The sequence below is a fragment of the Molossus molossus genome, unplaced genomic scaffold (genome assembly GCF_014108415.1).
Source record: "Molossus molossus isolate mMolMol1 unplaced genomic scaffold, mMolMol1.p scaffold_m16_p_4, whole genome shotgun sequence".
Classification (NCBI taxonomy): Eukaryota; Metazoa; Chordata; class Mammalia; order Chiroptera; family Molossidae; genus Molossus; species Molossus molossus.
The window spans coordinates 91567646-91594138 of NW_023425377.1; the positions used below are offsets into that span (position 1 = coordinate 91567646).

At 36.0% G+C, this 26493-nt stretch overlaps 1 protein-coding gene across 4 annotated transcripts in view; it reads left to right on the forward strand.

Annotated features, from left to right (window-relative positions):
- The window catches only part of NEK1 (NIMA related kinase 1), a 191234-nt gene extending 167079 nt beyond the window's left edge, over positions 1–24155 (forward strand). For 3 of the 4 annotated variants that reach the window (XM_036240045.1, XM_036240044.1, XM_036240046.1), the window contains 5 exons: positions 4448–4599; positions 14826–15034; positions 16386–16516; positions 16683–16815; positions 22991–24155. In XM_036240045.1, coding sequence (XP_036095938.1) covers positions 4448–4599; positions 14826–15034; positions 16386–16516; positions 16683–16815; positions 22991–23004 — 639 coding nt within the window. In that variant the 3' untranslated portion in view covers positions 23005–24155. The remainder of the gene's footprint in view (positions 1–4447; positions 4600–14825; positions 15035–16385; positions 16517–16682; positions 16816–22990) is intronic. The other variant, XM_036240047.1, reaches the window with a different exon arrangement.
- Positions 24156–26493: the final 2338 nt, after the last annotated feature.

Genomic DNA, 26493 nt, shown 5'->3' on the forward strand with positions numbered 1-26493 from the left:
TCATTTACTGAGAAAGGAGTGTTGAAATTTCCAGTCAGTTGAATGTAAATTAATAATCTTCATGTCTTCTTGATGAATTAGCCCCCTTATCATTATGAAATAACTCAGTTGTTTTCCCGGTCATATCACCTTGTTCTGAAATCTACTTTGTCTCGTTTTAATATAGCCATTCCACCTTTCTTATGTTTAATATTTATATTTTATATATTTAACATCCTTTACTTTAATCAAATTTATATTTAAAATAGATTTCTTGTAGTTATGTAGTCGGGTTTTGCTTTTTAACCATCTGACTGATGATCTTGTAATTAGTGTGATTAGACCATTTAGATTTAATGTAATTTTGGATATTTTATCATTATGATTGAATTTAAACTTATTTTGCTATATGTTTTCTATTTTTCTCATCATTTCTTTTGTTTTTTACTTTTATTCTCTCCTTTTGGATTGAATATTTTAGTATTTTATTTCATCTGTACTATTTTCCTACAAGGTAGATGTTAAAAGTATTTAGTAATAATTCTTAGTTTTCACAGTTTTTTCTTAATATTATCACAGTTTTTCTTCATATAATATGATACCAATTCACATATAAGAACCTTACAACAGTATACTTTGGTTTCCACTCTCTTAGTGATATTGTTGTCATATATTTTATTTCTGTTATATGTTATAAACTCCACAAAACATTTCTATTGTTTATGCTTTAAACATTGTTATCTTTTATAGAAAGTAAAAATTGAGAAAGTCTTTTGTTTACATATTTACTATTTCTGACATTCTTCATTTCTTTGTGTAGAATTCAGGTTTCTATCTGGTATTTTCTTCAACTCTAAGCATCCCCTTTATCACTTCTTGCACAGCACTGTTTGTAACAATTTTTTTCAGCTTTTGTTCATTTAAAAATATTTTTATTTTACTTGCATTTTGAAGGGATATTTCCATTGAATCTAGACTTACATTGTTTTTTGGGTTGCATTGCTTCTGACAAGAAACACTGTAAATGCGGTAGCAGTTTTCACAGCGTCTATGTAGTAGAATGATGTGATAAAATTGAGAGTATAACACTTAAAAGAAGATCACTGAGGCTAAATTTGTAAAAGGTCAAAATAAAATAGTCTAAAGATGTGATCTTCTCATGATTTGACTTATGTAAAAACATAATGTAGGTTCCCAAATGAAAAAGCTACTTGTCCTTCCCTTTAGTCCTTCCTTCTTTAGGGGACAGTGAATAATAAGTGAAGAGAAACCAGATGTGTTCCACTGATACTTTTCTCATCTGGAGAGTGGTGTGGAAAACCGATCTCTATGAATACTTGAGAATTTCTTTTTTTGTTACAACAAATACAAGATGGGAGAAAATATTAATATCAATTCACAACTAACACATGTACCTTAAGTGTCTTCTTTTGATTTGCTGAAATATCAATTCTTAGATAATGTTCATAATTTTTGCCTTTGGTAAGTGCTCATAATTTTTAAATTAGTATTTTAAATTCATTTTTAACCCGGTTTATGGGTTGGAGTGAGCAAATATTTGTAGAAGCTATATATTTTTTTATCCTCACTTGAGGATTTTTTAAAATTGATTTTAGAGAGAGGGGAAAGGAGAGAGAAAGAAACCCGCAACCTAGGTATGTGCCCTGACCGGCAGTCGAGCCTGCAACCTTTTTGGTGTACAGAACAACGCTCCAACCAACTGAGCCACCAGGTCAGGATTGTAGAAGCTATTTTGTGGGTGCAGTGTTGTACTTTATTTACAGTAAACAGAATCTAAACAAATGTGCTCATTATAAACCATTTCATAGTATAACCAGAGTATTAGTAATTTATAATTTTATATGAAAAACACTACAGATGAAAAGGTGAGTTGACGATTTTTTCAAGTAGAATTCGTGTGAAGTTCTGTTAGTGCAACTAATATTAATTCATTTACTGTGTTAGCGTGGCTTTCTTCATTTTTGAGAAAGAAATAGAACTAAACCAACAATAAAAGTATCTAAAGGAAGCATATTTCTTTTAATGTTTTAAAGGTTTCTTAAACATTGCTGTCCTGTTTGATTTATAATATCATTAAATGCTATCTGTGTAAAATCATGCTCTAAAGAATCTAGAAAAATTTAGTCTGACTATAAAGACCTCAGGCAACATGTTATTGCTATTTTCAGGAAGATATGATTGTTAAAACTAGAATATTACTTTAACAACATGAAAAAAACACAGTAGAATCAAAATGATAGAACTGGAAGCTTTCTTATGTAAAATTTTCTGACTAAAGATGTATATCCTATTTAAAACTTTAACATGTTAGTCTATCAGAGAAGACAATGATTTTTAACATAGTTGTTGGGTTGGTAGGTGTGTAAACCCATTCTGAGAAGAAGGTTGTCAAATTACATACCACTTGAAATTTCTTCCTAACTGTGTTGTGTTTGGTTATGAAAGTTATTTTAATTCGTGAAGGGAATAAATTAGAATTGAAATGATTTTCCAGGGCTCAAATTGATGTCAACCTAAAAAATACTGCATTGTACCTGGCCAATGTGGCCGAGGGGTTGAGCATTGACCCATTCACCAGGAGGCCCTCAATTCGATTCCCAGTCAGGGCACATGCCCAGGTTGCAGGCTCATTCCCCAGTGTGGAGTGTGCAGGAGGCAGCTGATCAATGTTTCCCTCATCACTGATATTTCTAGCTCCCTCTCCCTTTCTCTAAAATCAATAAAAACATATTTTAAAATATATATATTTTATCATTTTGTAGTTGCTTTGTATTTAGGTGTGTAATGCATATAAACTATTAATTTTTTCTTCTTTTTAATCACATATGTGCCCTCCTCTATCTCCACTCCCCCCATACGATCACCCCACTGTTCTGTGTCCATGACTATATGCTATTAATTTTTATTGATTAGCATGTATATGAAGAAACTGTTATTGGGTATATATTTTGCATAATGCTGGTTTATAATGTACATGGTTCAAAATGTTAAAATAATAAGTCAAGGATAAATTTTGCTAACAGTTGGAGATTCAGCAAAAGACATAATTTCAAGACTATTAAGTGTTTTAACAAGCAGTGTATCTTCATCTTGTCATTTGTAACCATTTTTTCCTTTTGAGTGCTATACTATGTAAATTATGTTCAAATAATGGAAATTTATCCTTTTTTATTCTGAAGAACAGACTGTACCAGTAAAATTGGCCAAGTATATACATTTTCATTAATATGCTAAACATTATGTTTTCATAGTCTCCCATCTGGCGTAGGGTTCTTATCAGGGCCTTGGGAGTCATGTTTCTGATCTCACAAATTCCTTTAGGGTTAACCCAACCCTGAGACTTATATAATTGGTATTGGTTTTGTAGTACTGTCTACTCATTGGCATCCTATTCTAATTGTTGAAAGGTTGCTGGACAGAAGCTATTTCTAATATCCCTAGTCTTATCCAACACAAATTCATATTTTAAACACCTCAGCTATATACATAGTTTTTTCTCAGCTCAGTTTGCTGAGTTCCTTCCCACCCTGCTCCTACAATGATTCTCAGCATGGAAGGACCTGTCTTTTTAGCCTTCCATAGTGGGAAAGGCTCCACTCACAGTCCCTTGCTCAGGGAAGCATTGTTAGGCATTTTTTTTGCACTAATTTGAGGTCCCTGGTTTAACCAGTGTTGGCTAGCCAGCATCTCCGAGTGATAAAGTGATAAGAAGAGCCACCAATCATGTATAATGGTATTTAGCCAAACCTCAGACTAACTCCAGGATTTGGGCAAAAATATATACAGAGGGTTGACCAGAGGAAAGTAGAGGAAGACATAGAAGAGATACTGTGAAAGGGGGCAATATGGACCACGAGTGAGAAGGAGCAAACTGGCAGTTTCTGGCACTGCCTGCTTCCTGACAGATTTCCAATTCCATACCATGCATACATCTCAAAAAACTGCCTCTCCCTACCTTCAAAAGACAACTGTAGCCCTGGCCAGTTTGGCTCAGCGGTTAGAGCGTCGGCCTGTGGTCCAGAGAGACCCGGGTTCGGTTTCTGCTAAGGGCACGTACCTCGGTTGCAGTTTGTCCCCGGCCCTGAATGGATCGTGCAGGTGGCAGCCACTCGATGTGTTCTTTTCACATCGATGTTTCTCTCTCTCTCTTTCTCTTTCTCCCTCCCACTCTATGTGAACAAAAAATGGAAAAGTGTCCTCGGGTAAGGATAAAAAAAAAAAAAAAAGGCAACTGTGTTGAAACCTATATGTGCTGTATCCCAAACACAACTCACGAGTTTAGTTTCCTCACTGAAATTCAAAAGAATTAGTTCTCACCTTGGACAAGTCAGCCCTTACTATATATCATATATAATAACGAAATTATTATTAGCTCTAATTTTCTAACTCTTTGTTGTTATTTTCTAATTGTCGTACTCCTAATAAGAAATCTATTGACTTTTCTTAGATGCTGAGGACATGTTCACTTCCAGATCTCTCAAAGCTGTTCAGAACACTGATGGACGTTCCCACGGTAGGAGATGTACGTCAAGACAATCTTGAAATGGACGAAATCGAAGATGAGCACATTAAAGAAGGACCTTCTGATTCTGAAGATATGTAAGCATGATATCATTAACAGTAACACTAACAGAATTTCTGAATTTATATATGTTCTAGAGAGGGTAAGTTACCCAGACAGTTTTTAAAAATGATCTGTAGCTAGCTTTTTACTACTCCTTTAACTTTTTACAACATAAAGTACAGTTATGCAAATTTTGATATGTATTTCTGCCTCTACATTGTATAACTTCATCTCACTTGAAAATATAAGAAAATGGTTTCTATTGGTGTTCTCTGTCTTATTCACCTGTTAGCATTCAGCACAAGGGCTTACACCTGGCAGGTGCTTAATAAATATTAAGTGAATGAATGTTAACAGGTTAATGACTAATTTAATAGTGTAACACCATATGATACAGGATTGCAATGGGAATTTGTGAAGTACCTACTTACTACACTACAGTTCCCCAGGAAGATGACCAGAAAGCTCCATCCACATCTGTCTCCTGATGTGAATTTTGTCAAAACCATGGCAGTGGGAGTTAGGGGGTGGAATAGTTGTCTGGTTTGTGTGTGTGTGCATGTGCTTACAAGTGTGTTCTACATGTAACTTAATTGCTTTCACAAAATTCCTTTCTTCACGATTCATGGGGAATCTAAAATCTAGGAGGGTGTTTTTTTTTTCTTTGATTTTAGAGAGGACGGGGGAGAGAGAGAGAAAAATATCGATGAGAGAAAACATTGATTGGCTGCCTCCTGCATGCTCCCCACTGAGGATCGGGCCCACAACCTGGGCATGTGCCCTGACCAGGAGTCGAACTGGCGACCTCTTGGTGCATGGGTTGGTGCTCAACCACTGAGCTACACCAGCTGGGCTAGGAGGGTGATCTAACCAACACCTATGAGAGTGGTGGGAAGTGATGGCCCTTTAGATGGTAGACCTGCTTTGTGTTCTTTGATATCAGTCAGCCTTCTCAGCCCTTCAGACAAGTGTTACAAACTTTGGGGGGGTAAATAAAACCAGAGTACCCTGGAATAAACTGCTTGAGAAGATACATATATTTAAGTCACCAGGAAATACATTACAAAATATTAGAATTTGTATGATTTATTTTCTGACTTTCTTACTTAATTTTCTCCTTTGTACTTCTGCTGTTCAATGGAAAGAACTTGTGTTTTGGTCTGATTGAAAGCATTAGATCAGTCTCTTGATTTTTCCCCTTGTAATACTTGAGCCTGGGCTACTTCATTTGCTACATTTCATTTTCTTTCTTTGTTTTTCTTAAGTTTTGCCTCTTAAATGACTAACCAAACGTTATCATTTAAATCCTGTTTTTTTATTTTCATTTTTCAGAGTTCTGTTAGAATTTTGTTGGTGCCCTCAAAATTTAGAGGAACAATGACCTTTTTATCCTTATTTTCTTCTGCTTTGCTGTGGTCATTAAGCATTTTAACTATCTTTTTATTAAGCCTTCTGGAAAACACATTTCAACATCTTTATGGTTGATGAAGTGTTTTGCTAGGTAACAGTTGTTCCTCAAAGTTTTTATAAAGTCAACAGATTTTGTCTGAGTGAACAATAGCTTATTTGTGGCTTGTGTTCTTTTAATTACTAGTTGATTACAATTTTAAAATTTAAGTTAGAAGCTTTTAACATGATTTTTTAAAATTGAAAACTACGTTTTTTTGTTTGTTTTGGTAATCTTCACCTGAGGATATTTTTCCATTGATCTTCTTTTTAGATAGAGTAGTAAGGGTGAGAGAGAAAGACAGACAGACATCTATTTGAGAGAGACTCATTGATTGGTTGCCTCCCGCACAACCCCGACAGGGGCCTGTAATCGAACCTGCAACCCAGGTATGTACCCTTGACCAGGAATCAAACCCAGGACCCTTTGGTCTACAAGCCAGTGACCTAACCACTGAGCAAAACCAGCCAAGGCCTAAGTTATTTTTTAAAGTTATTCCATGTCTATACAGGAAAATTTCACTTGACATTTTCTTTGGGGGGAGAAAAACTTTTTTTGGATTCAAACTTTACCCAAGATTGTATAATAAGAAGCCTACTAAAAAGTGAATTTGGGACCAGGTTGTAAAGTACCTGAGATAATTTTTGAATGTTCATTTCATAAAAGATCTTAATTTCATATTTTCCATACAATGGTAGACTAGCAGCCATGCCTGGTATTTTTTTGTTTTTGTTTTTTGTTTTGTAACAGATGTTTCTCCTTTTTTCTCCCATTGACACCCTCCTCCCCATCACCCCCACCCCATACCCAGCTTTGTTGTCCATGTCCATTGGTTATGTGTACATGCATGTAAGTTCTGTGGTTTCTCTTTTCCCTCCCCCACCACCCCCTCTTCTGAGGGTTGTCAGTCTGCACCCTACTTCCATGTATCTGGGTCTACCCTATTCCTCAAACTGTTATGTTCATTATATTCCATATATAAGTGAGATCATGTGGTATTTGTCTTTTTCTGCTTGGCTTGTTTCGCTTAGGATACTTTCCAGGTCCCTCCATGTCGTCTCAAAGGATAAGACATCTTTCTTTCTTACAGCTACATAGTACTCCATTGTGTATATGTACCACTGCTTTTTTATACTTTCGTCTACTGATGGATACTTGAGCTATTTCCAGATCTTAGCTATTATAAATAGTGCTGCTACGAACATATTCTTTCTGATTAGTGTTTCAGGCTTCTTAGGGTATATTCCTAGAAGTGGGATCACTGGGTCAAATGGCAATTCAATTTTTAATTTTTTGAGGTAACACCATAGTGTTTTCCATAGTGGCTGCACCAGTCTGCATTCCCACCAACAGTATACAGTGATACCTCGGTTCTCGAACGCCTTGACTTTCGACCAAATCGGTATTCGACCAGGAGATTCGAGAAACTTTTGTCTTGGAATCCGAACAAATATTTGGAACTCGAACTTCCGAGATGAGCCGAGTTGAGCCGAATGGTGTTCATTCGGCCCAGCGCGCCTTGCTTGCGTCATCAGTGTGAGTGCAGAGAGAGAGTCACGCTTTGTGGAGAGAGTCACGCTTTGTGGAGAGAGTCACGCTTTACACTGAATTTAACCCTTAGACATACTGTACACTTTTATTTCTTGTTGAGACTTATGTTTTTCTACATATTATATACAAATTAGGCCAGTAAATAGGCATTTTCTGGGGCTTGGAACGAATTAATCCAGTTTCCATTATTTCCTATTGGGTTTCATTGCTTCGGTTCTCGAACAATTTGGTTCTCGACCGTCCTCCTGGAACGAATTATGTTCGAGAACCGAGGTATCACTGTACTAGAGTCCCCTTTTCTCCACACCCTCGCCAACACTTGTTGTTTGATGATTTGTTGATGGTGGCCATTATGACAGGTGTGAGGTGATACCTCATTGTTGTTTTAATTTGCATCTCTCTGATGATAAGTGATGTTGAGCATTTCTTCATATGTCTCTTAGCCATTTGTATGTCCTGTTTGGAGAGGTGTCTATTTAGCTCTTCTGCCCATTTTTAAATTGGGTTCTTTGTCTTTTTTTTTTGTTGAGTTGTATGAGCACTCTATATAGTTTGGAAATTAACTCCTTATCTGATATATCATTGGCAATGATGCTCTCCCATATACTGGGTTGCCTTTCCATTTTGATGGATGTTTCTTTTGCTGTGCAGAAGCTTTTCAGTTTGATGTAGTCCCATGTGTTCATTTTTTCCTTTGTTGCCTTAGGTGATGTATCAGTGAAAATTCTGCTGTGTGTGATGTCTGAAACTTTGTTGCCTACATTTTCTTCTAGGATTTTTATGTATTCACGGGTCACGTTTAAGTCTTTTATCCATTTTCAGTTTATTCTTGTGTATGGTGTAAGTTGCTGATCTAGTTTCATTTTTTTGCATGTAGCTGTCCAATTTTCGCAACACCATTTGGTAAAGAGGTTGTCTTTACTCCATTGTATGTTCTTGTCTCCTTTGTCAAATATTAATTAAGCGTAATGTCTTGGGTCCATTTCTGGGTTCTCTCTTCTGTTCCACTGGTCTATATGCCTGTTCTTGTACCAGTACCAGACTATTTTGATTACAGTAGCTTCGTAGTATTACCTGATATCTGGTATTGTGATCCCACCTACTTTGTCCTTCTTTTACAAGATTGCTGTGGCTATTCAGGGTCTTTTTTGCTTACATGTGAACTTTTGAAGTATTTGTTCCAGTTCTATGAAATATGTCGTTGGTATTTTGCTGGGGATTGCATTGAATCTATAGATTGCTTCGGGTAATATGAACATTTTAATTATGTTAATTCTTCCAATCCATGAACAGGGTATATGCTTTCACTTTTTTATATCTTCCTTTATTTCTTTTTTCAATGTCCTGTAGTTTTCTGCAAATAGGTCCTTTACTTCTTTGGTTAAGTTTATTCCTAGGTATCTTAATTTTTTTGCCACGATGGTAAATAGGATTTTTTTTTTTTTTTTTTTTTTATCCTCACCCGAGGACATTTTTCCATTTTTTTGTACAGATAGAGTGAGAGGGAGAGAGAGGAAGAGAGAGGGAGAGAGAGAGAAACATCGACGTGAAAGGGACACATCGAGTGGCTGCCACCCGCATGATCAACCAGGGCCGGGGACAAACTGCAACCGAGGTACATGCCCTTAGCGGGAACCGAACCCGGGTCTCTCTGGACCACAGGTCGACACTCTAACCGCTGAGCCAAACCGGCCAGGGCAGGATTTTTTTTTAGTTTCTCTTCCTGTGAGTTCATCATTGGTGTATAAGTATGCCATTGATTTATTGATGTTAATTTTGTATCCTGCTACTTTGCCAAATTTATTTCTTAAGTCTAGTAGATTTTTGATGGAGTCTTTAGGCTTTTCTATGTATAATAACAGGTCATCAGCAAATAATGACAGTTTCACTTCCTCATTTCCAATTTATTTTTACTTAATGTCTGATTGCTCTGGCTAAGACTTCCAGTACTATGTTAAATAAGAGTGGCAAAAGTGGGCATCCCTGTCTTGTTCCTGTTCTTAAGGGAAATGCTGTTAGTTTTTGCCCATTGAGTATGATGTTGGCTGTAGGTCTTTCATATATGGCCTTTATTATGTCTGTTCCCACATTGCTGAGCATTTTTATCAGAAATGGATGCTGGATTTTGTCGAATCCTTTTTTAGCATCTATTGATATGATCATGTGGTTTTTATTCTTCATTTTATTTATGTGGTGTATCACATTTATTGATTTGCGAATATTGTACCAGCCTTGCATCCCTGGGATGAATTCCACTTGGTCATTGTGAATAATTTTTTTGATGTATATCTGAATCTGATTTGCTAGTATTTTGTTCAGGATTTTGGAGTCTAAGTTCATCGAGGATCTTAGCCTGTAGTATGTTTCTTTATAGTGTGTTTTTCTGGTTTTGGAATTAGAACTATGCTGGTCTCATAAAACGAGTTTGGAAGTCTTCCTTCTTCTTTAACTTTTTTAAATAGTTTTAGGCACATGAGTATTTGTTCTTCTTTGAATGTTTGGTAAAACTCCCTTGTGAAGCCATCCAGGCCTGGGCTTTTGTTTGCTGGGAGAGTCTTGATTACATCTTCAATTACCTTAGCTCTTATTGGTCTGTTCAAGTTTTCTCTCTCTTCCCTGTTCAGTTTTGGGAGACTGTGTGTTTCTAGAAATTTGTGCATTTCACTTAGATTGTCAAATTTGTTGCCATATAATTGTTCATAGTAGTTGTTAATGAGCCTTTGTATTTCTGTGGTGTCAGTTGTTACTTCTCTTTCATTTCTGATTTTGTGTATTTGGGTTCTCTCTCTCTCTCTGTTTCGTGGTGAGTCTAGCCAAGGGTCCATCAATCTTTTTTATCTTTTCGAAAAACCAGCTCTTTGTTTCCTTCATCCTTTGAATTGTTTTTTTTTTGGACTCTATGTCATTTATTTCTGCTCGGATCTTTACTATTTCCTTCCTTCTACCTGCTCTAGGGTTTTCTTTTTGTTTGCTTTCTGTTCTTTAAGTTATGAGGTTAGATAGTCTATTAGATATTTTTCTTGTTTCTTGAGGTAGGCCTGTAGTGCTATGAACTTCCCTCTCAGAACTGCTTTTGCTGCATCCCATAGGTTTTGTGTTGTTTGTTAATTTTCATTGGTTTCTAAGAAGTTTTTAATTTCTTCCTTGATCATCTTGGTAACCCATTCATTGTTTACTAACATGCTATTTATCCTCCATGTGTTCAAATGTCTTTGCATGTTCTTGTTGCAGTTGATTTCTAGTTTCATGCCATTGTGATGTGAGAAGATGCTTGACATGATTTCAATCTTCTTGAACTTGTAGAGACTTAGTTTGTGTCCTGTCATGTGGTCTATCTTTGAGAATGTCCCATGTGCACTTAAGAAGAATGTGAATTCTGTGGTTTTGGGGTGTAATTCTCTATAGATATCTATTAAATCTATTTGGTCTAGTGCTTCATTTAGAGTCTCTGTTTCTTTGCTTTTATCTAGAGGATCTATCCAGTGATGTCAGCAGTTGCTGCCTTTAGGATTCTCTCTTTGTCTTTAATTTTTGGCATTTGAATTACTGTGTGTCTTATTGTGGGCCTGTTTGGGTTCTTCTTACTTGGGGCTCTCTGTGCTTCTTGAACTTGAATGCCTTTTTGTTTGCTTTGGAGATTTTTTTCCATCCCTTTACTTTCAACTTATATGAGTCTTTTGCTGTGAGGTGTGTCTCTTGTAAACAACATATAGATGAGTCATGCTTTCTTATCCAATCAGCTACTCTGTGTCTTTTTATCGAAGCATTCAATCCATTTACACTTAAGGTGATTATTGATATGTACTTATTTATTGCCATTTTTGTGTAGTGTGGCTATATTTTTCTTCCTATTTCTCCTGCAATTACAGCAGTCCTTTTAACTTTTCTTGCAGTGCTGGTTTGGTGCTAATGTATTCCCTTAGCCTTTTTTGTCTGGGAAGCTCTTTATTTGACCTTCTATTTTGAATGATAGCCTTGCTGGGTAGAGTAGTCTTGGATTCAGATCCTTGTTTTTCATGATGTTGATTACGCCATGCCATTCCCTTCTGGCCCGTGGTGTTTCTGTTGAGAAGTCAGCTGAGAGCCTTAAGGGGGTTCTTTTGTAGGTCACCTGTTGCTTATCTCTTGCTGCCTTTAGGATTCTCTCTTTGTCTTTAATTTTTGGCATTTGAATTACTGTGTGTCTTATTGTGGGCCTTTTTGGGTTCTTCTTACTTGGGGCTCTCTGTGCTTCTTGAACTTGAATGCCTTCTTCCTTCACCAAATTAGGGAAGTTTTCTGTCACTATTTCTTCAAATATATTCTGTAACCCTTGCTCATTTTCATCTTCTTCGAGGACTCCTATGATGTGAATATTATTACATTTCCAGTTGTCCCATAGTTCTCTTAAGCTGTGTTCCTGTTTGTTTGGTTTTTATCATCACCTGAGAACATTTTTCCATTTTTTGTTCAGATAGAGTGGGAGGGAGGGAGAGGAAGAGAGAGAGAGAGAGAGAGAGAGAAACATTGACGTGAAAGAGACATATCGAGTGGCTGCTACCCACACGACCAACTAGGACCGTGGACAAACTGAAGTCATGGTACATGCCCTTAATGGAAACCAAACCCGGGTCTCTATGGATCGCAGGCCGACACTCTAACTGCTGAGCCAAATTGGCCAGGGCTGTCTTCTTGTTTTTTAATTGTTTTTTTTCTTTTGGTTATCTGATTGGTTAATTTTTTCTACCCTGTCTTCCAATTCACTGATCCAGTCCTCAGCTTTCTCTACTCTGCTGTTTAGACCTTCCAATGTGTTCTTTATTTCTGCTTTTTTGTTCTTCATTTCTTCTTGGTGGTTTTTAATTTCCAATTGATTGATTTTCAACATTTCTGTGTCTTTACTCATGGTGTTGATGTCCTTATTCATGCTGTTGAGCTTCCTCAAGGTTATGGCTCTGAATTCTAGCTCTGTTAACTTGCTTAACTGCTCCTCATTGATCTCATCTTCAGTAGAGGTTGCTTGTTCTTTCATTTGGCATTTGTTTCTTTGTTTCACCATTTTGGCTATCACAGTAGGCTTTGGAGCCTGCCAAATTTTTCCTGTTGGTGTTGATGTTCTGCTGTTTGTGGCTCCCTTTCCTGGTTTTGGATGAGCGAGGGAGGACCCACTTGGAACACTACTGTCAAGTCTTACTTTCCTGGTTAGAGTTGCTAGCCCAGGAATGGTTCAGTTATCCTCTAGCTTTTTCCTGGAGGCTATCAGTAGGGATTACTTGAAAAGCCTTGGGTTCTCAGTTGAATGAAATACTCCCTCATGTGTTCAGCTTAAGGGATTTCCTGAGGGTGGGGCTGCTGCTGGTTGTTAATGAGCATCAATTTGCATTTCAATGGCCCTTGTGGGTGGGGTTGAATCTCCAAGGGAGGGGCTGCTGACTCTCCCCAGAGCCCTGGGAAGGAGTAAGATGGCCACTGTCCTGCATGGCTGCAATTCAGCAAAAGCTCTGAGCACCCTCCAAATCCCAAGTGTCCCCACACAGTTCCAGTCCAGTCTGCGCTCCCTCTGCAGGAGCCCAAGGTGTGTGGCTGTGGCTATTTTAGCCTCTGTCCCAGCTCTGGGCTATGGAGCCGCTTGAGACTTTAACCCCAAGGGCTCTGCTCACAGCTAAGGTGGGCTCCCAGCCCTCCTCTCCCACCTCCACAGTCCTACCAGGATCAAGTCAGGGTCCCTGGTTATATGATCCTCGCAAGCTGCTTTTCTGTTGCTTTTTCCCCGACAACTTGTTTTTATTTTAGTTGTAATTCCAGTTTGGTCCCAGGAGACAATCTATGTAGTTTCTATCTCTTCCGCCGCCATTTTGGAATATTAGCTCTGCTTGTTTTAGCATCTATGGAGGACACTGATTCTTCTGGGCTGCCACTAGAGGATTTTATCCACAGGTTAATGTTCAGACACTGTAGTGATGGTACATAGCAGATATGCATGGTATGTTACTTCGTAATTAAGTAGTAAGTTAAATGCTACTCGAAGGATGAACCAAAAAAAGAAATAGACACTTTCCTCATAAATGCTTTGCTTTTCTGTAGCTACTACAAATTCAAAGTGTAGGAGTTTGTACACATAAGTACAAAATAAAGATATTTCTACATTAAAAAATTATTTTCTTTTTCCATTAATGAAAATTTTATTCACTTTCTCACATAATATTGTTGATATTTTAGTTCTTCGGTAAAAATGTGTCTATTTGATTAGAGTGCAAACTTTAGGAAAAGGCTTTAATCAGCCCTTATGTTCAGGTTAGCAGATTTCTCTGTTTGCTTGCCAATGTAGGAGAAAGAAGCAAATCATAATAGAGAATATTGTGTACATTTTTGGGGTATTGTAGAAGTGGTCAGAATACTTAGATTTCAGCCCTATATTTATCATTTGTTGACTGTATGGCCTTGAGTAAGTAATTTAAACACTTAGATTCATAGTTTCCATGTCTCTAAAGTGAGTTTTGTGTGAGTAAAATTTAAATAATCAGATAAAACTAAACTAAATACTATATAAATGTATAATACTATTTGCATAGATGAGTTCATATTAGCATCTATATTCCCATGAAAACAGCAATTTCTTGGAAACAAGATTCTCCACATAAGATTATTATGGTTAGTATATTTATAATTTCACAGTCAGGCCTACTTATTATATACTTTAGAAACAATTTTGAGAACAAGCATCTAAAGATAAGATTTCTGGTGACCATTTTATTCACTTGATAGATCATCCTATTAACCTGAACATGTAATTCCTTAAGTATTACCATCTTTAAGAGTTCAAATGCCCAGTGAGAGTCTATATGGAAAGCTTTGTGTATAAAGTGCTATTATTATACATCCACACCAAGATTCTGCTGAGCTTTCAACATTTCACAAAAGAAAAATATTGGAGTATTAAGTGTTTGTTTTAGAAAGCAAGTGAAAAACCTCTTTAGACAGTCCTCTTTAAGTATTGACATTTTCTTTCAAAATTTAAGCAATAAATAATATTTGATAGTTACATGATTCTCTTTGGCAAGTCAGAACCATTTTTTAAAAAGTCGTCTCCTGACTTATGTATTCCAGAATATGTATAATGTCCTTTATTTATCAGTTGTATTAGTTCTCATTTCTTTTGTTTAAAACTGTAGGGTTTTATTTGTTTGTTTTTTAACTTCTTTTTTTATCCAAATGGTATTACTTTAAAGTAGATAGGCATGTGTGCAGCTTTGGTAACATTTACTTTAATTTTTTTAATTTTAGTGTGTTTGAAGAAACTGACACAGATTTACAGGAGCTTCAGGCCTCTATGGAGCAGTTACTTAGGGAAGAACCTGGGGAGGAGTACAGTGAAGAGGAGGAATCAGTCTTGAAGAACAGTGACATGGAGCAGACTGTGGATGGGACCGATCTGGCAGACGAGGAGGACAATCCCAGCAGTGGAAGTGCCCTAAATGAAGAGTGGCACTCGGGTGCGTGATCACGATTATGGTGGGCCTTTTCCTTTTTCAGTGTGTACACATATTTCAGGTAGAGGATATTTTTCTGATAGCTGATAGGAACTGTTTCCAATGTAAATAAAACTGAAGCTTGCTTCTGTGTCTGACTTGTATTCATTCTTTTTCTTTTCACACAAATGCACATGCACACTTGTTCCATTTCTTTCCCATTAAGTTATGGAAATGCTTTTTTGAAGCACTTTTCATCTGCTTCTTGTCAGATAATAATATTCATTTATTGACTTATTTTTTAGTAATAAAGATAATAACTTAGTTTCCTTAGCACTTTATGTTTTGCAAAGAGCTTCTACATACAGTGGTTAACCAGAAGGTTTAATACTAAAAGCAATTTTTAAAACTTTGGTTTAGAAACTATTCTTTATTCATAGCATTACCCTTAAGATGCAAAGAAAGTTTGTGTATTTCAATAGCTGTACTTTTTTCTAAGAAGAACTAATGTGAAAAGGAATGATTCTTTAGTAATTTTCTAAATTACTAAATTGTTCAAAGTAGCATTGGCATATACATGACATAAAACATACAGAACATTTATAATACTTTTTAGGTGCTTTACTAAAGTTTATGGTATGTGAAGTAGGTTGTATGCTTTCTGCATGCTTTTTTAAGTTTTGGCCCATGTTTAATATTTACTTTTTAAAATTTTTTATTTTATTTTCATTTTTATTCTCACCCGAGGGCATTTTTTTTTTTTCCATTGAATTTTAGGTAGACTGAAAAGGAGGGGGATGGGAGAGAGAGAGAGAGAAACATCATTGATGTGAGAGAGACATCAATTTGTTGCCTCCCACACAACCCTGACCAGGGCTGGGGATTGAACTTGCAACTGAGGTAGGTGCCCTTGACTGGGAATCGAACCCATGACTCTTTGGTCCGTGGGCCAATTCTCTAACCACTGAGCAAAACCAGACAAGGCATTAAGACGGATTTGTATACATTGATTACCTGTATAAATGACAAATAATTATGACAAACACTTTATATTTAAAGTACAAAGTAGCCTATTTTCTTATTTTTTATTGATTTTTAGAGAGAAGAAGGGATAGAGAGAAAGAGAAACATTGATTAGCTGCCTCCTGTATGTCCCCCCTACTGGGGGTTTAAGCCTGCAACCTGGAAATGTGCCCTGACTGGGAGTCGAACCGGAAACATTTCAGACGACAGCACCCATCCAGTTACACCACACGGGCTGGGGTCAAAGTAGTCCATTTCAATGACATTATTTACTTATCAAATGTTAGTCTATTAGGGTAATAATTATTTAATGTTTTAAATTATGAAATATCTTTTTTTTAATGTTTTTTAGATAACAGTGATGGTGAGATAACCAGTGAGTGTGAATATGATAGTGTCTTTAACCATTTAGAGGAACTGAGACTTCACCTGGAGCAGGAAATAGGCTTTGAAAAGTTCTTTGAAGTTTATGAGAAAATAAAGGTAAGTGAAATGTCAGTTAAAACATTCAATTTTGAAATATGCACTTTGAATTACTAGTGAAATGTCAGTGATTTTTGGTCAGTAGATTTATTGTAAATAATTAACAAACTCCAATTTGAGAAAGATAATATTCAAATATGACTTTATATTTGGAAATTTGGTATAGGCTGTTCATGAAGATGAAGATGAGAATATTGAGATTTGTTCAACAATAGCGCAGAATATTTTGGGAAACGAACATCAGCATCTTTATGCCAAGATTCTTCATTTAGTCATGGCAGATGGGGCCTATCAAGAAGGTAGGATTTCCTCACATCTTTACATTTTAAATAAATGTGTGAACAACAAATTGACATATATAAATTTATGACCTTCAGCAATATGTAAAGTTTCTCCTAAATAATACTTAAGGTAATCTCTTCCAGAGTAAGTAGAGTTCATCTCTAGTGATTTCAATGTAACCCATTTTTATATTTAAAAAATATTTACCTATAGAATCATTCAAAATATGTTAGGACTTTATTAAAAGTTATTATTTAACAATGGCTTTTTCTTAAATTTAGTCAAGAGCACTAAACATGGAACCAAGAGACCAGTGTCATAGTCCTGACTCTATAGGAGGCTAATAATGTGACATTGAGTGATTCATTTTGTCTTAAGTTTCAGTTTCCAGTCCTGTAAAAATAGAGATGAGCCCTGGCTGGTTTGGCTCAGTTGTTAGAGCATCGGCCCACAGACCAGTCACTCTCGGGTTCAATTCCTGTCAAGGGCACGTACCTCAGTTGCAGTTTGTCCCCCGCCCTGGTCAGAGTCATGCAGGAGGCAACCAGTCAATGTGTCCTTCTCATGTCCATGTTTCTCTCTCTCCTTTCTCCCTCTCTCTCCCTCCCACTCTATCTAAAGATAAATAAAAAAATATCCTCGGGTGAGGATTAAAAACAAGAAAGATGATCTCCAATCTAATGTACTTAGATTGGTTTTCAAAGTATTTATGGTGTGCTTTCCGTTTGCCTAGCACTCCATTACTCCTGACAGTGAAAGACCTGATCTTTGTTTACATGTCATTTATTGTTTCCTTGGGAAATAAGACATAAATATATGAAGGAAGGTGTAAATCTATATAGCCCTGGCTGGGAGCATCATCCTGTGCACCAGCAGTTCTCAACCTGTGGGTCGCAACTCCTTTTGGGGTCAAATGACCCTTTCACAGGGGTCACCTAAGACCATCGGAAAACACATATTTCCGATGGTCTTAGGAACCGAGACACCGCTCCTCTATCCGTCTCCAGGTGGGTCCGCCCAAATGCAGATATGCCCACACACAACGTGAGGAACTGTATTAAAGGGTAGCGGCATTAGGAAGGTTGAGAACCACTGCTGTGCACCAAAAGGTTCTGGGTTCCATTCATATATACCTAGGTTGAGGGTTCAATCCCTGGTCAGGACACATACAAGAGGCAACTGATCGATGTTTCTCACATCACTGTTTCTCTCTCTCTCTCTCTCTCTCTCTCTCTCTCTCTCTCTCTCTCTCCTTCCCTCCCTTCCTCTTCCCCCTCTGGCCTTCTCCCCCCACTCTTGTCTCTCTAAAAATCAATAAAACATATCCTCAGGTGAGGGTTAAAAAAACCACTATATACAAAAATGCTCATCCTCAACTGCTTTTTAGTGCGGTAGGAATTAGAGAAGTGGAGCTGGGACTGTGAAGAATGGGAAGAAATGTGGAGAGAACAGTTTGTGGGGAAAGCAAATGAACCAGTAGTTAATGTGCATTAAGAAGAAACTAATAGTATTCAAAGCTTCTTACTGAGAATTAGTCTTTGTTTTCCAACACTGTGAAGTCTTTAAAATACACAGAGGAAATCAGTGAAGATTTTTAAACTGAAAAAAAGTGACATGAATGAGGTGTTTTACAAAGTTCAATCTGACAGCAGTGTTGAGTGGTTTGGAGAGTACCAAGGTTGGAAATAGTCTGTTTGAGATTATATAGGTGTGCTTGGGCATGAGGTGATCAATACGTGGATTTAGTATTCACAGAAATAGGGCTGTTAATAGTCAGTTCTGGTATTTCAGAACAAGTCTTTTTGTAAAAAATATTTGCTACTTTGACTCATGAAAAATTAAGTTTGCTAAAATGAAATTCAATATATTTTTTTTAGTTTTTGAAACAGCTTTACAATTATGTACTTATTTACATTGACTTCTTAAAGTTTTATGATATATATTTTATAAAGTTCAGCAAAAAACATGTTTCTTTGAATTGCTTTAATGCAAGTAAGTCTTGTAAAAACTCTAATAGCTATTGATAAATCAAAACTAGAAAATCTTGCCCTGGCCCGTTTGGCTCAGCGGTGAGAGCGTCGACCTGCGGTCCGGAGAGACCCGGGTTCGGTTCCCGCTAAGGGCATGTGCCTCGGTTGCAGTTTGTCCCCGGCCCTGGTTGGTCGTGCGGGTGGCAACCACTCGATGTGTCCCTTTCACATCGATGTTTCTCTCTCTCTCTCTTCCTCTCTCTCCCTCCCACTCTATCTGTGCAAAAAATGGAAAAAAATGTCCTCGGGTGAGGATAAAAAAAAAAAAAAAAAAACTAGAAAATCTTCAGGTATCGTGAATACTATTATCTTACAGCTTCAAAAACCACTGTGTATAGCCTGGCCAGAGTGGTTCAGTTAGTTGAGTGTTGTCCTGTGCACCAAAAAGATGCCATTTGGATTCACAGTCAGGGCACATACCTGGGTTGCAGGTTTCATCCCCGGTTGGGTCACCTGCAGAAGACAACCAGTTGATGTTTCTCTCTCACATCGATGTTGCATTCTCTCTCTCTCTCTCTCTGAGCATGTCCTTAGGTGAGGATTAAGAAAAGATCACTATATTTTTAGTACTATTCTTCTTAACAGAATAACTGTCATAAAAAGGGTCATTAGCAACAAGTAATACATTGAATGTAAACCAGTCTTTCTTCATAAGCCAATGATTAGTGCTGCATTTATTTTTTGTTATGGTTTCCTTTGGCCCCCTAAGTAGTTAAGATTATGACAAATAAAAATAAAAGTAATGTTTTATATTAATGGTGGTTGCTATGAAATCTATCAATAGACACTTAAGGGAATTTCTATGTAAAAAATTGTTATAGAACTATAAAATAACACCATTTGGGGATGGAAATGTAAGAACTTAATGTAGAGATATAGACTTATTCTAATGAAGATGTTCCATTACACAAAATATCTTGAATGCTCTCTTCTGGAATTTCCCTGACAGCTTATATACCAGATTTTTTTATTGTCTCTCTTGATACGAATCCTCATTCTGGGAGCATTTACTGCTTTGGAAAAAGCTTAACGTTATTAAAATCAAGCTTAGTGAATGAAGTAGGTTATCAAGGTCAATAATATGTGGCCTTTTTGTTTTAGGTACCTTACCATGAAGTAAGGAGCCTAATTTTTTAAATGAATTCATAAACTGATTCTGATTATTTTGAACAAGAATATATTTCTAGAATGTTTGCCAAAAAATTCTATTACTTTAAATATATGATTTGTAGATTAAAATTAAGGATTTAAAATCTGGATGCTTAAATTTAACAATATAAATTTTTATATTTATTTATATTTTATCTTGTTCTCAAAAAGCTAAAGATTGCATTTAAAAATATATACAATACATGCCTGGCAGTGTGGCTTAGTGGTTGAGCATCAACACATGCACCAAGAGGTCACCAGTTCAATTCCTGGTCAGGGCACATGCCCAGGTTGTGGGCCAAATCCCCAATGGCATGAAGGAGGAGGCCCATCGATGTTCTCTCTCATTGATGTTTCTATCTCTCTCTCCCTTTCCCACTCTCTAAAATTCAATAAAGAACATAAATAAATAAATAAATAAATAAATAAATAAATAAATAAATAAAATCTATTTAAAAAATTTTTAAATAAATAAAAATATATACAAGATAAAATTAAGTACAAGCATTTGGGAAAAGTCGACGATCAGACAAATGGGTGCAAACAATATAACATTAAGCAAAGACTAAAGTAAGAATACAAAGTTTATTTCAAATGGTCTCTACATTTTGTGAAAATAAATCACAAATTTTGTGTTGATCTTTCCAGCAAAGCAGGAAACCTAATTAAGTACATGAGTCACAGTGTTTGGGAGACAAAACATGTCAGTTACTCAGAGGACAGCTATTTTTGGTATTGAAAGAAAGGAAAAAATTTCCCATGATTCTTAAAAAGAAGAGACTCTGATATAGTGTTTCTAAAGCTTGAATAACATGTTGATTCCTTTAAAGGGTAAAATTTTTTTTCAGACTCCAAGAATCTAAGTCTATAGATGTCAGTGAAAAACTCAAGTCTTAGTCATTGAAAATGTCTGTCAGTTGTGACTTATTATTATAAAGCAGATGTTTTTCCCCAAAATGTTAAAAGATTATTTTTATTATCAGAAAATTGAAAATGTAAAATTAAACATTATTTGGAACTTGTGGATTCCTGATTTTATTGAGATATTGAACCCCATTGTATAAAATAGCACTATAGTGGAATGAAAAATATCCTCAGTAATTTTTACAAATGTCAGATTTTATGGGGTACCTTCTGATAATATGGCATGGTATAAGTTACTGGCATAAGTCCAAGCTTGTAGTTTCTTAAGCAGGAAATATATTTATTTTAGATACTGTAATGTGTTTATTAATGAAATTCTACACAGCAGTTAAAACAAATGAACTAAGTTTTCATCTATCAATATGGATAAGCCCCATAAAAATGATCAGTTGAAAAAGTAGTAAGTACATGGTATCATTTATATAATGTTTAAAAGCCATTTTATTTAGGTATACATATATCTGATAAACGTGAAAAAACATGGAAGAGAAGGACACACATTAGATTCAGGATACTGATAATGCCCCTGGGGAAGAAGAGAGGTCAGTAAGGTTGGAAAGGGGTACTTTCTATCTGTAATACATTTTTTCTTAACAAATAATCCAAATCAATATAGCTACAAGTTAACTTTTATTAATTTGAGGTATTAGATACATGTGTATTCCTTACTTTATATTCTGGTCTTTCCTGATTATTTGAAACATTATGTAATTATTTTAAAAAATTAAATTGTAGCCCTGGCCAGTTTGGCTCAGCGGTTAGAGCGTTGGCCTGCGGTCCGGAGAGACCCGGGTTCGGTTCCCGCTAAGGGCATGTGCTTCGGTTGCAGTTTGTCCCCGGCCCTGGTTGGTCGAGCGGGTGGCAGCCACTCGATGTGTCCCTTCACGTTGATGTTTCTCTCTCTCTCTCCCTTCCTCTCTCTCCCTCCCACTCTATCTGTACAAAAAATGGAAAAGTATCCTCGGGTGAGGATAAAAAAAAATTAAATTGTAGTACATAGTGGTAATTCTAACATTATGAAGGAATATATGTTGCATTAGATAATTATCCAGCTATATTGGAAGAAATAAAGGTTTCTGGATAATTCTTCCTGGGGGGAGGACATCGGAGTTGGATTTTGAAAGATGAATGGGAATTTACTCCCAAGTCAATATCTGTACTTATACATAGAGGGATGCAAAATATTGCATAGGGAAACTATAAGCAATTCACTGTTACTAAAGCATAAATTATGGGAATGCTTAGGGAAGATGGGCAATGAAAGTAGATAAGGCTAAAAATATTTAAAAGGCCAGATAATGAAGGGTTTTGCAATCCATGTAAGGGACAGGTTCTATCCTGAGGCAGTAGGGATCTAGTGAAGGGTTTTAAGCAGTGCAGTGATTTGAGATGGCACTTTGAATATAATGAGTGATCAACTTTGCCAGTGTGTGGAAGATTGTGTTTGTTATCTCAGATTAAATTAACTGCTCTGTTTAATTCATTCAGCAGTATTTTTTTAGAATAATGAAAAGTTGGAAATACCCAAAATGTCTATAAGTAGAACTGCTTTATTTTGCCTTATCTATAAAATAAAATGCAATGCAGCCATTGAAATTGACATGGCCTATATCTATGACTTATTCTTTTTCAACATTTATTATAAAATTGTCATTGTATGGAAATGTTGAAAGAACTTTCCAGTTATTACCCATGTAACCACCACTTAGATTCTGCCATTAACATTTTATATATAATCTTGCTATACTACTTATTTATCTATCTTTTTGTCCATTATGTGTTTTAAGGGGAAAAACTCATGTCTCAACACTGCATTTTGTTGTAATTTTTAAAAAGATAGTTGTATATGCACAGGGAAAAATCTGAGAAGATTTGTATAAAATTATTAACATTGGTTGTCTTTAGCTTATAGATGATTTTTGCTTCCCACTTTATTCTTTATTGTATTGTCTGAATATTTAACATTATGGATATTATAATAAAATCTACTTTAAAGCTGTTTTCCTTTAGCATAAAAAAGTATGAGCTTTTTACAAGTAGATACATATAATAGATTTGTAATGAAATTAATTTTTTTCTTTTTTTACAGATAATGATGAATAATCTTCAGAACATTCTTTAATCCTCAACTGTATGAAAGCATTTAAATTTGGCTCATCAGAATAACAAGCTTCAGTGGGGAATGTAGCAGTTTTTTACAAATGATATATCAGATTTAAGATGGGCATGCTGATTGCATGAAAAAGATGGACAAACATGACATTTTCCCATTAAAATTCTAGTATTTTATCTATTTTATTTTGTTTGTTGAGTTCTGTAGTTACCTCCTACAGAATATATACTTTATTAAATCTTTCAACCAAAGCCTTAGAGAGACATTGATCCAGAACTGGACATAATTGAAGAAGATTTACCATGAAGTAAGATAACTTCTACTTTCAGCAAATGTCTTTATGTTGAAGGAATTACTTACGTTGTGAAAGACCTGTCTGTGGTTTTTTCATTTAAGTATTTAAATATGACCCTTTTTTTTTCTCTGTCTACTTGTTTTCATGACCAGCAATTAGGTATTAAATAACTTTATCAAAGGGCTCTATTTAAATCTTTACATTTTGAAGATGGAATTTTTAACCTTAAAGTTTATAGTCTCAGTCCTTTTTCAACCAGTGTGTCTCCTGAACTAGCTCAGTGAAAACAAGCTATATAGAAACAGTCTTAGAAATCGTTGCAAATTTTAATTATGAAAGAACAGCAAAATTGTATTTCCTGACGTTAAAAAAAAAAAAAAGTGGTTAATTACTCCTATTTCTTTTTAATGACCAGAAGCAGGAATATTATATCTAATAATTAGTCGGTGAATTTTAACGTTGACCTAGCACATAGCACAAAGTTTCCCTTTTTGTTTTTCATTTTCTCTCATGCATATGCTTATATGAGATTAAAAAGGAGAAAGGAGTCATTTTTGACACTGTGACAGTTTTGATAACTGTTATTCCATAGGGGGAAAATGTTTGTCTCTTTTGTTTCCATTATGAGAGGATCATTAAGATGATAGTCACAGAGCTTCAATTACAATATTCCAGGTATTACATGCTTTCATGAGTGACGTTGAAAGTCCAGATGCTTTTAGTAATAAAAGTAGTTTTTTTGAAACTTGAGTATAAAGTAGACTGATTGGCATAATCTATAATTTGAACAATAAAGTTTTATCTTGCAGCCCTATCAGTACTATGTTGAATCTATTATGCATATTATTTCTGACATCCAAAACTAAATACTTGATTTTTATACACTTGCTTATTTTGTGATATTACTATTAAATTTGTATTATATACCTGAACTACAATATTGGTTGTCATATATTTATTAGCACTATTCTCAATAGAATGCTTTTATGCAGAGCTGAGAACACTTGCGTTTCTTTTACCTGGTAATTTTCTTTCTTTCTTTTTTAGTGGAAGAATATTTATTTGAATTCTGTACTTTAATTCTCTATAATCCTGAAAGATGAGAATTATTTTTTAAGTCTTAACCTATTACAACTATTAGAAAAGCAAGTAAAAGTATATAAACATTGTTTAGCCATATATCAAATAGATCATATATACATACGAGACCAGGGATGACAAATAGGGTTTGTGTCATTTGTGTCATCTCCAGTCAACTGTGGTGAGTGGCTCTGGAGAGTTCTTACAAGAGGTTGTCTGTGCCCGTGGAGAAGAGGGATATTATTAGTCAGTAACATCCGTTATAGGTATTGGAAGTGATGTGTAGAAGCATTTATAAGAATGTTAGAGCTAGAATGGTCCAGCAAGGTAATTTAGTAGTATCTCCATTTAACAGGCAAGGCCACTGAGTTATAGCATGAATGAAGTCACTTGTGTAAATGACCAGCATCCGACCAGTTCCAGGTCTTACACGGTGCTATTAGTTACACATTCTTTTACAATTTATCTCATCTAGAGAGTGGAAAAGAATAGATTCAGTGGAGAAAAGTACACTTAGCATTAATGCATTAAGAATTTGAGAGTGTTTTTTTTTCTAAGATTAACACACTATTCTAGTTAACCTCCCTGCTAAACACACTTTTTTTTTTACTATCCTCACCTGAGGACATTTTTTTATTTTTTGTTCAGATGGAGTGGGAGGGAGGGAGAGAGAAGCATCGACGTGAAAGGGACATATCGAGTGCTGCCACCCACATGACCAACCAGGGCCGGGGACAAACTGCAACCGAGGTACATGTCCTTAGCGGGAACCGAAACCGGGTCTCCCTGGACCACAGGCCACCGCTCTAATCCCTGAGCCAAATCAGCCAGGGCTAAACACAATTTTTAAATGCTAAATATATTAATTCTACCTTTAATCACTATATTGATGATGGATCTTTTGAGATTGTGTGTGTGTTTGTGTGTATGAATATATCCCTAAAAACACAGAAGAGGTGAAAAGATGAATTGCAAGGCCAAAGCTTCAACCCAGATATTAGAGAATACTGGAGAGAAAAGGATACTTTTGACCTGTGAGTATGTCCAATACATCACTTTGGTATAGTGGGCTTATGAAGCAAAGAGGGTAAAAGGCAAGGACAAATGCCCATCCAAGCTGGAGAATCCTATAGGAAACCCTACATTAAGGGGAGACTACAAATGGAAGAATTAGAACTAAACCCAACCTCAAACCTAGGGACTGTAGGAAGATAAAAGAAAAAGGGGGGGGGGGGGGAATCCGTGAGAAATTAGGGCCACCAGGGACCAATCCTGCAACCTGGATGTGTGCTCTGACCGAGAATTGAACCTCATGACCTTTTGGTATATGCGATGATATTCCAGCCAACTGAGCCACACCAGCCAGGGCTAGTTTTGTATCTTGAGCACTAAAATCTGAGTGGGGAACTTTAGACTCAGACATGATTTGAAGTTCCCCATGAACCTGGCAGCAGCCATTCCAGTACCTCTCTGAAAGAAAGCACATTTACTTTGTGTCTTGAAAATCACCATACATAAATTTTTAAGGGCAATAACAGACACAGTCAAAGGTAAAATAATATACAAGAAATCAAGACAATGTAAGACAGGAACAGGATCTGTGCAAACTTTAGATTTGGAATTATCAGATGTATTATTATAAAACAACTATACTTACTGTGTTTTAAAATGATCGACAAATTTGAAAATATCGGCAGGGAAAGAAAAACTAAAAAGTAATACAGACTTGAAGAACCAAATAGGATTCATTTATATGAAAAATACAACAACCAAAAATGTAAAACTTAGTGAACATGCTTGGCAGCAAACTATACATGGCAGAAGAGAATTAAAAAACTGGAATAAATTACTCATAGCAGAGTGAGAAAAAAGATGGAAAGTACAGAAAAGAAGGTAAGAGATTCAATGAGAATGTCTAATGTATGTTTGATTGGAGTCTTACAGATAAAGAATGGGGTAAATTTATTGAGAGGGAAAGACAGAGTTTTTGCAAACTATTGCAAGACATCAGTCCACAAGATGGAAGAAGCCCAGTGAGTTTCAAGCAGAATGAAGTAAAAGAAATGAATGCCTAGTATCTTCAGAGTGAAACTGGAAAATCAAA